Source organism: Brassica oleracea, chromosome C1, assembly GCF_000695525.1.
Source record: "Brassica oleracea var. oleracea cultivar TO1000 chromosome C1, BOL, whole genome shotgun sequence".
In the NCBI taxonomy this organism is placed as follows: Eukaryota; Viridiplantae; Streptophyta; class Magnoliopsida; order Brassicales; family Brassicaceae; genus Brassica; species Brassica oleracea.
Window position 1 is genome coordinate 4129311 of NC_027748.1, and position 10883 is coordinate 4140193.

The following is a 10883-nucleotide window of genomic DNA, read 5'->3' on the forward strand; positions in this document are numbered from 1 at the left end:
ATAACTCAAGCATCAAATCTCTTTGGTTGAATATTATCAAAGCAATCATTAAAATCAAGTCTATTAGCCACCTTAACACCTTTAACAACAAATCTCTTTGGTAAAGAGTGTTAAAAGCTTAGGAGAGTTGGTTCAGACATTTCATCAACACTTTTCAGGTATGAAATGTCTAGCGCTCAACCTTAGAGAGGCCAACTCTAAGATAGCATTAAGATCACTCAACAAGCAAGGAATAAGAAGGAACTACAATAAAACACCCTAAATCTACACTTAATCACCCTAATCTACCTTAACCATGAATCCAAGGAGTGTCTACTCTCTAATCTCCATGAGAAACCTCAAACCCATGATGGATTCAAGGCTCACCATGTTTATGAGAAGGAGAAACAAGATATAAAATTAAGAACTTCCTTAGATTATGATATAAAGATTCAAGCTTTTTAACAATGGGAGGCAAGTTCTTGAGAGAAAAATCAGATTCTCTCTCAGATTAGGTCTGAAAAGTAGTTATAGAAGACTAAAAACGAGTTGGGTTAACCCAACAAGCCTGGGTTGACCCATAAAAACAGATATTTTTCTCCGTAGTGACCATAAAAGGTCGCTACCAGAGGTCACTACGCCTGTAGCGACCTGACATGCCCGCTACGGGTGGCCGCTAGGATACTTGGACGATTTTATTAGCATTCTTGAACTCATAGCGACCTCATGAAGTCGCTATGGCTGGCCGCTGTAGAAGGCGCTTGAAGTCCTGAACGCATAGCGACCTCATGATGCCGCTACGCCTGGCCGCTAGGAATGTCATACTGATATGTGTGTAGTATTTTGATCATAAATCCCTCAATACAGCTCCAAACGAATTGAAACCACCTCCATTGTAAAGCTAACTCAATTTCCAGTGTCTCCACAAATTTTTAGCTTCAGAAGAGATCTTTAAGGCCTTCATCCGTGTTCATCTTTCACTCTTTGGACTCAAAATCCCTCCAATGGTCCTCTAACTCATCCATGGTGCTCTCCAACACCTGATATGTACAAATGCAATGATATGCAACCTAAATGTGCCTAGATGATACTCTGAATGACCAAACCATGCAAGAATAAGAAGTTAAAAACATGTAAATTCACAAGATATCAATGTGTTAAACCAGATCGTCTTCTTTGTGAGACAATAAGCTGTCTGTTGCTCTTGATGTTATGTGAGTTGAGAGAAACTCTTGATTGGTTTTTGTTAATGTCTACTTTATTTATTATTTTCCATTGACATAAACACCATGTCTCTTATCCAGGAGTACACTACCCTCTGAAAATTCACTTGGACGCTGGATGGGAGAGTCTGCCAGGGCAGCCATATTAAGCACTGATGTAAGTGCCTCACCTATTTACCACATCGTTATAAACTCGATTTGAAGTCCTGTGAGTCACGAAATGTATTTCTATTTTTTTAATCACCAGAGGTGCAAGCAGGCAGAACCAAACTCAGTTCTAACAGTTCTCTTATTCCTTTTACAGCTTGGCTACAGGGATTTTTTGCAGGCACCCCTGCAGGTTAGTCTGTGTTCATAAGTAATATTGATTTCTATCTGTTCATCAGAATATATTTCATGAAAATGCTTTATTCTTACTGTAAAGAGTTCCTACTGTTATTTAAATACAGCCTCTGATGGATAACCTTGAAGCCCAAACCTATGAGACGTTTGAGAGAGACTCTATTAAATACATCCAAGTATGTTGCCTATGCTAGTTTTATTTCTTCCACATCTTAAATTTTAACACCTCTGTTTTCTGGAGTACCCTTCTATTTCTGCTTCGGTTTGCGGAAGAAGGATACTGATGGATGATTTTTATATACAACTCAATATCATTAACACTATTTTGCGTGATTGGACTTTTTGTCGTGCCTAACTTTTTCCATCTTCGTGTTGCTAGTATCAAAGGGCAGTTGCTAAAGCCTTGGTGGACAGGGTCCCTGATGAAAAAGCGTCCGAGTTAACTACTGTATGTCACCTGCCAATGTTTTTATTTCATAGGTTACATGTGGCATTTTCATTTATAAGTTTTTGTTTTTTGGTAACCTTATAAATTACTTCAATAGTACTAAAGTTTTTAGTTTGTAGGTCTCGATGGTTGTGGGAGCAGGAAGAGGACCCCTTGTGAGGGCATCGTTGCAGGTAAAGTTCCGATGCAGTGATCACAACTGAGACTTCAAAATTCATTTTTTTTGGGATCAATTGTGTTAATTGGTTTCTTATCCCAGTCAGCTGAAGAAACTGGCCGCAAGATGAAAGTTTATGCTGTCGAAAAGAACCCTAATGCAGTTGTAACGCTCGATGTGAGTTGTCAGCAACTGAGTCAATTAAAACATTGTTAAGTTTTATGTTGTTTCTTTCCGGCATGCAGAGCAGTTTTATTAACTCATAGAGCATTGTTATCCTATCTGACAGAATTTGGTTAAGATGGAAGGGTCATGCGACATGCGTTTTTGGAGTGCTCCTGAGAAAGCTGATATATTGGTTAGTATGAACAGATTTTGGTAGATATTACTCATGCCGGCATTATACAGTTCATCTAACTCTCGTTTGCATATGTTCTTCAGGTTAGCGAACTGCTGGGTTCTTTTGGAGACAATGAACTCTCTCCTGAGTGTCTTGATGGAGCCCAAAGGTTTCTGAAACCAGATGGAATTTCAATACCATCCTCGTATGTATACTCCTTCGCTAATGTCTAATTCCCACAAGAAAACTATGTCTAACAGCTGCTAGTTCAGCTTGAAGCTTGAAGAACATTGCATCTGTTTTTCTGTTTCAGTGATCATTGTTACTTTTGTAGGTATACAAGTTTCATACAACCTGTAACAGCTTCAAACCTTTACAATGACGTATTTTCATACAACCTGTAACAGCTTCAAACCTTTACAATGACGTATGTCCTTCTGACTTCTGCTGTGTGCTCTTTATCTCAAGTACTTTCAGTTCAGCTTAGTTTTTATTTTTACTGATTGGCAGGTTAAGGCTCATAAAGATCTTGCGCACTTTGAAACTGCTTATGTCGTCAAACTGCACAGTGTAGCTAAACTTGCTCCTTCCCAATCTGTGAGTCTCTCTCTCCCTTCAGGTTTGCTTAATAGGTTATAGCGCTCTCTTTGAATACATTTATGCAAGTTTTGTCGATCTCTTGATCTAAGGGAGGTTTGTTATGGTATCAATTAGGTTTTCATATTTACTCATCCAAACTTCTCAGCAAAAGCCAACAACCAACGCTACAAAAAGCTTCATTTCAACCTACCAAGCGACGCTGGCTCAGCCTTGGTGCATGGTACAAGCTTTTCTAGTTTTTGTCATTTAAAATGGGAATTATTATCTCCATTTTTCCTAACCTGAAACTAATCTGCTGTGATCACAAATAACAAAAACAGGGATTCGCTGGCTATTTTGATTCCGTCCTGTATAAAGACGTCCATCTTGGTACCGAGCCTACAACAGCAACACCAAACATGTTCAGCTGGTCATGGCTTAGTGTTTAAATATGCCATTTAACAGATGGACAGCTCTCTCCTATGTCAGAAAAAGAAAACTGATGTAATATAATGTTCCTTTTGATAGGTTCCCAATCTTTTTCCCATTGAAGAAGCCTGTGGAGGTCCACCCTGATTCTCCATTAGAAGTACACTTTTGGAGGTGTTGTGGTTCCTCAAAGGTAAAACTAAATGTCATAACCATAATGATTGTAGTATTGTACACTGTTGAGTGTTGACTCTCTTAGTCTTTGAGAACTATTATTGATTCTCTGATGTTCGGGTTCAGGTTTGGTATGAATGGTCGGTGTCATCTCCTACTCCATCTCCGATGCACAACACCAATGGCCGTTCGTACTGGGTCGGCCTTTAGGATCAGAGGATACTGAGAAGAGTCTTGGACTGATGATGAAGTGATGTAATTTCACTGCGTTGTATTTGAGTGTCAAACAAAAGACAAAAGTTACAAGTGAATCAAATCTCTATTGACCTTATTTCTACGAAGTGATTCGTCCTACAACAAGAACCTTATCGCTTCTTTTCCACGATCATCGACTTCCACGAGAGGGAATGGAGTGTACCCCAGGTAAAAAGCATGCAAAGTTACGCATGAATCCTTTTATTTATTTTTTGGCTTTTTGTTTTTGCCAATAATAAAAATGTGCATTCACTTGCACATGCAGTTTATTTGTTGCACAAGTCACATGTAAAAAGTCATGTTCATACAATGAACTAGCAAAATACAAAAAAAAACATTGAGCGGATGGTTTAAAATTTAGGGTTAATTTGCGTACTAGCTATAAATCGAGACATATGATTCACTAGCGCAGGAAAGAGAGTTAGCCTTGGCTTTGACATTTCCTCGCTCAATCTCATAAGAGAAGAAATCTCTATGTAATTCTGCGGATTGCATTAGCAGATTTTCTGGCTTTGGGTAAATTAACTAAGTAACTTTGATTTTTACGTTATTTAGAGTGTCAGACATTTCATACACAAACTATTCGGTTTTGCCCCTTACCTTAACAGGTAACCAGTTACAAGTGATAGTATGTGACGTCCTGGGTCGTGATGAGAACCGCATATCGAAACACAAAAAAAATTAACAAGAAAAGAGGGGAAATGTTTTTTCAGTTTACAGTGAACCCAGTAAATAATTGTCGTCAGGTTAAAGTCATTGTAGTGTCCATATATGTGAACATATAACATATGTTACAAAATTTATGTTAGTGTGGTTCCATTCGATATACCCACATCGTATAGAATTCATACTGTATGATAGCATAAGAACTGTTTAATAAGATGGAAACTAATGGTAACATTATTGAACTTCTATGCTGACATCGAAGTATGTATTGCTTACCCAGCTTGAACCCGAAACCAACGTAAACTAAACTGAAAAAGCAATATTCCAGTCCATCTGTATAGTATAAAAATAAATAAAACCATTTTATACAGAATAGCAGACATATTCTATTTCATATTACAAAAATTGTTTAGGACACCAACCTCATCTCAACCCCTAAGAAACAAACCAAAATTTCACACCACCCCCAACCCAAAAATACTAAACCCTAAACCCTTATCACAACATCCTAAGCCCTGATAACTAAACTTTAAACCCAATTATAACCTGTACACTAAGCCCTGATAACTACACATTAAACCCAATTATAACCTGTACACTACACATTAAACCCAATTATAACCTGTACACTTAAATGTAAACACTAAACCCAAATAGAATGCAACAAAATAAATAGTATACAACATAATTGGGAATACTAAACCCTAACCTCTGATTTGTAAACCATACACACATTTTAAAACCGTACACCTAAATATGCAACTCTGGAAATAGTACATAAATTTATATACCGTTAAAATATACAATATAGATCCGTAATTGTAATAATATACTTTCAAGTGTAAACAATACAATATATATCAGTAATTGTTAAGGGTGACATTTACAAATAAACTTATGAAGACGTACAAGTACACATACCACATATTTTAGTTACTTTATAATTTTTTCATATTTCATCTGTGTAGTATAAAAAAACGAAGACATCCATTCTATTTGGAATAGCCGACATATTCTATTTCATATTACAAAAGTTATTTAGGACACAACACCATCCCACCTCTAAGAAGGTCCAACTCATCCATGACAAATCTGGGAAAGAGAAGGAAAATGTAAAATTGCAGATCAGTGATGTATGATTAAAAAAAAAGAATATGCGATGAACAAAGTAATAGTGAAACAGAGCCGAAGATAATAAGTTCTATGGAACACAACATTGTCCGTCCAAAATAGTATGGAATTGAATGAAATGGAATGGAAATTCAACTCAAATGAAATGGAATGGAAATGCAACATATGGTAATATGGAACTTCATTCCCACATACTACACGGAATGGTACAGTTACACAACTATAAGATAAGATATTCCATTTCACACATAGTTATTACGTTATTCCATGTAACATAGCATAATAGCACAAATATAGTTCTACCCTCATTTGTTCCTTTCGATTACAAACAAAAATTTACCCCAAAATTTGCAGTAAACATATGATTCCAACAAAACAGGGAAGTAAAACCCTCAATTAATTCGGGGAACTATGGTTACCAGATCCAACATGCAACTGAACCGATGAGTTGGATTTAACAAGTTAGAAGCAGATAGAACTACGATATCCCAAATAAGGGAAACAAGCAGAGCAAGCATAGAACGGAAGACACAAAACCGAAAACTTACAGTGTTGACACCGCTCTCAGTCAATTCACCTCTGTAAAAGAGAAGATGCTCATGTGCTCCTTGTCGCCGCTTGGACTGTAACAACGCTTGTTCGCAATCGATTTCTGAGTCGGTTCGGCTGTTCCCTTTTTACTGGACTTCAAAAGCAGAGAAGTCCAACGGTGGCAACGGTATAGATGAAAGCGATGGGTTCGAAGAGAGTGAGCAAACCGGCGATGGAGTCCTTTCAGTTTCCCAAGAGTTACCACATGAAAGTAAAAGAAAAGATGGTGTGATTCTAATTTAGCCACGAATAATTATGACAGTTGATAATTATGAATTTTTTTTTCTGCAGGTTTCGCCGGTTGGCGTGAAGGGCAAAATTGAATTAATACATAAAAGACAATGGGTGTATTGAAAAACTAGGGCTTTTGGCTATCTAGTGAATTATGGTTTATTTTGACGTTATACAGACTAATTTCCCTAAAATTTAAAATTTAAAGTTGATATACAAAATTTAGAAACTGCAGCTCATAGTATCTGTACTATTAAAGCAGAACCTCTCACAAGATTCTGCTCTTAGTTGTAACCGTTGAGGAGGTGTTGGTGACCACTAGAGTTGCGGCTGAGAAATAAGCATAGAAGCGGAGAGGGAACAAGATGGAGAAATAGAATGAGAAGAGAAGAGATGAACTGAGGAACTCGACTCTGCAGACGTCATGTACTTATGTAATACATTTTAAATACAGTAAATCTTATGGAACTTGCAAAAACACTTAACACCGTTATCATAAAAATTCAAGTTTGAAGAGAAAGTAAACTAAAACTAGGAACTGTAGCTGATAATCTGTAAAGGTAAAGAGAACTAAAGACTTAAAGACCACTTAATTATTTTTATCAAGAACCTGAATATATAAAAAACAAATGTCAACATATACAAGTACATTGTCTCAAACACAAACATAAATACAAGAACATGTAGTTTCAAACACACACATTAATACAAAACCAAATCATTTAAATCCTGAACGGAAACTCACTTGCAAATTTATTACCAAACGTTGTAAAATCTGATAGACTCACCATGTGGGACGAGGAAACAATGATTCAGCATCTGAAGAAGAAGGCGAAGCCACAATACTGAAGGCTGGAGCAGTCAGACCAACGCTCAAAGAATCGCCTCTGTTTATCATAATCCTAACCTCTTCTTCCTCGTCTTCTTCAGCTTCATCAATCATAACCTGCACATGTGAATCCTCTAGAGATGCGGAAATTCTCTCTAGCTCGGTAAAAACTTCTCTCATATTTGGACGTTTATTTCCTTTCGAGCTCAAGCACTTCACAGCTAGATTTGCCACTGCCATTACTTGTTCCGGTTTGCAATCATCTTTTATTCGAGCATCCGTGATATCAGAAAACCTCTTCTCTTTAACGGCGTGTCTGAAATGCTCTGCCAAGCTTATTGTTTCTCGAGTGTTTTGTATTGTTACAACAGGCTTATCTCCAGTAATAAGTTCCGCTAGGACGACTCCAAAGCTGTAAACATCACTCTTATCTGTAAACTGGCTAGACTGGTAATACTCTGGATCCACATAACCGACGGTTCCTGAAACAACTGTTGTCCAATGAGTTTGATCTATGGTTATTGACCTAGATGTTCCGAAATCAGCCACCTTGGCTCGGTGCTTCTCGTCTAGTAATATGTTGGTCGACTTGATATCTCTGTGATAGATTGGAGAGCTTGCAGAAGAATGAAGATAAGAGAGAGCTCCTGCAACGTCCACAGCAATGCGTAGACGTATTCCCCATATCATAGTGTAATCATTAGACTCTTCATGGATATGCTGGAAAAGGTTTCCGTTGATGATAAACTCGTAAACCAAAATAGGAACTTCTGTCTCAAGACAACATCCCAAGAGTTTCACTATGTGTCTGTGGTTGATCTGTGAGAGAATCACCACCTCGTTGATGAAATCTTGGAGTTGGTCTTCATCCATGACTTTGGATTTCTTGACTGCCACGGTTCTACCATCTACCAGCATACCTTTGTACACAGTGCCTTGGCCTCCCTGTCCAAGAACTCTGCTTTGGCTGAAGTTTTCAGTGGCTTTCTCCAACTCTCTAGAGCTGAAGATTTTTGTCTTTTCGACATTGCCTTGGCTTGTATTTAGTTCTTGTTGCAAGAGTAGTCCCCCATTACGTTTAAAGAACTTCTTCTTCCTCTTTTCCTTCCTTCTCTTTATTAGAAACTTTCTCAACCACCATACTCCACTAACTAGGGTTAAAGCACCAAAACCTGAACTCACCCCTACAAACCGCACAAGAATTTGGTAGGTTTTATCATCATCGATTGCTTATACTTTCAAATTAATTTAGCAGAAGAAGAAGACACTCAGTGATATTACCAATGAGTATTGCTTTTTTCTTATCACCCGCACAGTGATGGCCTCCTTGAGTATTCACACAAGTGTTCATTCCTCCACATGAGATATGTTCGGTTTTGCATTCATTAACGTCTGCATTTTTAAAGATCATGAAAACTTGAAGGAACACACACACACAAAAAAGAAGAGAAAAAGGAAGGAGCATTTACTGACCTTGGCATCCGTGAGGGTCATATGCGTTCCCTGTGTAACCTCTTTTGCAGGAACAATGTGCATAGCTAATCTTAGCATTGGTGCTTTTAACGCAGATACACTTCCTTTGGGATCCAACCGCAACAGTAGTATTTTCGTAGATGTCTCTGTTGTCACAGGACAAGGAGCTCACGAAAGAGTGATTCTTCGTCTGGATTACCCACCCTAGACTAAGCCTAGCATACCCCTTTTCAAATAACTCTTGTGGGTTTGTCGCATTTGAAAAAGTGTACGATTCAACTGTCAAGAAGGCGACTCTATACTTTTCTTCTCTTGTTGTTGTCGAATCGTTGCTCTCGATCCTGATACCAATAGCTTGCTGATGCTCTCTTAGTCCAACCTTGCAACATCCGTTACCATTGCATTCCTTTACATCTTCTTTGTATACTGCACATTCCCCGTATATATAGTTCTGACTGTTGGTCAAGCACCGCGTGTTTTTGAGAAAAGGAACACTATTGCTAGACTGGTAGTTGCTTGTATTGCTAGTCAGGTTGCATCCCACTATGTTTGGCTCTACATGAGTCAACGACACTTTGGCATTGCTACCAATGGCTACCAGGCTGTTTTCGTAGCCAATGAAAAAAGGGGTACCAGTAATGATTCTGGGGACTCTTTTCCACCGCACCCGGATGATGTTATCGGTGTTTTAACACGAACTGACCCAAATGATAGAAAATAAACATTCTCAAATGGTTCGTTCTCTAGGATAATAAGCTTCTACCTCTGGAAGAGAGATACTCATAACTTCTTTGTTGTCGTTAATCGAGAGGAAAGGAGCCAGCTTTCCTGAAGTAGTGGAACTAAGACATTTGATCTCGTAAGACTTCTCCAGGTAGCAACCCTTATGGTATTGTGACACCTCCGCACTGACTTTGACAAGAGCTTGAAGCAGCAACATCTTGAGAACAAAGGATCAGCAAAAGCAGCACCTTCAAGAGAATCAATAAGATAGAGCATTTTTTATTCTCGTCGCTCATGTTTCTTTACTCAGAAATATTTGATCTTCCCGAGTTTATTCCTTGCTAAAGTCGAAGAACAATGTAAGTGGAGAGACTGAGGTTAAAGTTCCCGCCCCTAATGGTCTTCAGTCATTTTTTGAATCTTTTTTTTTGTTTTCTCTCTTCTGATTTTTCGTCTCTCTTTCTTTATATGGTGGAAAGCTTTTCTTTTGGTTTAAATATGGCATATAGGTTAGAACTTAAATCATCACATTTTTTGCTAAGAAATTTGGCAATTTAATTAACTACGGAATATAGTTAAAGAACACAATCTTGTGCGTGAAAATTATTGCAAAAGTCACACTCATATCATTAACTAAAAAATTAATGTAAAATCTTTTATTTAATAATCTGTTAATATTTTTTTTATCATTTTCTACATTTTCGTTAAATCAAACTGTGCATTTACCACGCGAGGTTGACGTTGGTGGTTTCATGGAAGTTTGGTTCCCTCTATCTCCCACGTTTTTATAAACAAGGTATATTTCTACCATTCCTTTTTTGTTTTGTTTTGTCGACTACCATAATACCATTCTATGACATTATATGTCAGTGGGGGATAGAGAATAAAGTTCCATGCAATAATGGTCCAAATCTACGTTATAATAGGGCACTTGCATCACTCCTGATGCGACACGTCAGCGATATGTGGATCCCACTTTTAAAAAGTTTGAAAAAAGTGTCAAATCTATGACTCGAACCCGGGTTATTGAGATCTAAACAACAACATTTATACCACTGAGCTAAAGTATTCTTTGTATATTGATGACTGAAACAAATATATATTTATGAAGGTCGGAAACCTTTGCTTCTTCGGTTTTCTCTGTGGGACCCACACTTATTTATTTTATCTAATGATTTAATAAATACTTTATAACTCACGTTTTGAAATGAGATTCATTAAAAAAAAAGCCCAATAAACCTCTTTGGTCTGTAAGCGTTCTCTTCAAGGAAGTTTAGGGCTTTCAATTTTTAATCATCGGTTCATGACTCATC

The 10883-nt window shown here is 37.6% G+C and overlaps 2 protein-coding genes across 2 annotated transcripts in view; one reads left to right on the plus strand and one right to left on the minus strand.

The window, feature by feature from the left end:
* Positions 1 to 1320: 1320 nt before the first annotated feature.
* LOC106329370 (protein arginine N-methyltransferase 1.5-like) lies at positions 1321 to 3929 on the plus strand. The gene is made up of 13 exons (XM_013768015.1): positions 1321 to 1359; positions 1450 to 1542; positions 1652 to 1720; positions 1924 to 1992; positions 2112 to 2165; positions 2252 to 2326; positions 2439 to 2507; positions 2591 to 2694; positions 2824 to 2872; positions 3000 to 3108; positions 3204 to 3309; positions 3410 to 3690; positions 3798 to 3929. The coding sequence occupies exons 1-12, from the start codon at positions 1321 to 1323 to the stop codon at positions 3528 to 3530; spliced, it is 957 nt and encodes a 318-aa protein (XP_013623469.1). The 3' UTR covers positions 3531 to 3690; positions 3798 to 3929.
* A 3400-nt stretch (positions 3930 to 7329) lies between these two features.
* LOC106298270 (wall-associated receptor kinase-like 17) overlaps positions 7330 to 10883 on the minus strand; it is a 12105-nt gene continuing 8551 nt past the window's right edge. The window contains exons 2-4 of the mRNA XM_013734370.1: positions 8848 to 9498; positions 8656 to 8766; positions 7330 to 8558 (exon numbers count right to left, since the gene is read on the minus strand). Coding sequence (XP_013589824.1) covers positions 7330 to 8558; positions 8656 to 8766; positions 8848 to 9498 — 1991 coding nt within the window. The remainder of the gene's footprint in view (positions 8559 to 8655; positions 8767 to 8847; positions 9499 to 10883) is intronic.

Excerpts from the sequence above, each read along its gene's own strand:
- LOC106329370 (XM_013768015.1), top strand. The coding sequence starts at position 1,321 with ATGGGAGAGTCTGCCAGGGCAGCCATATTAAGCACTGAT. Across the intron at positions 1,993-2,111 it reads AAGCGTCCGAGTTAACTACT|GTCTCGATGGTTGTGGGAGC; the intron begins GTATGTCACCTG and ends TTTAGTTTGTAG. Across the intron at positions 2,695-2,823 it reads GGAATTTCAATACCATCCTC|GTATACAAGTTTCATACAAC; the intron begins GTATGTATACTC and ends TTACTTTTGTAG.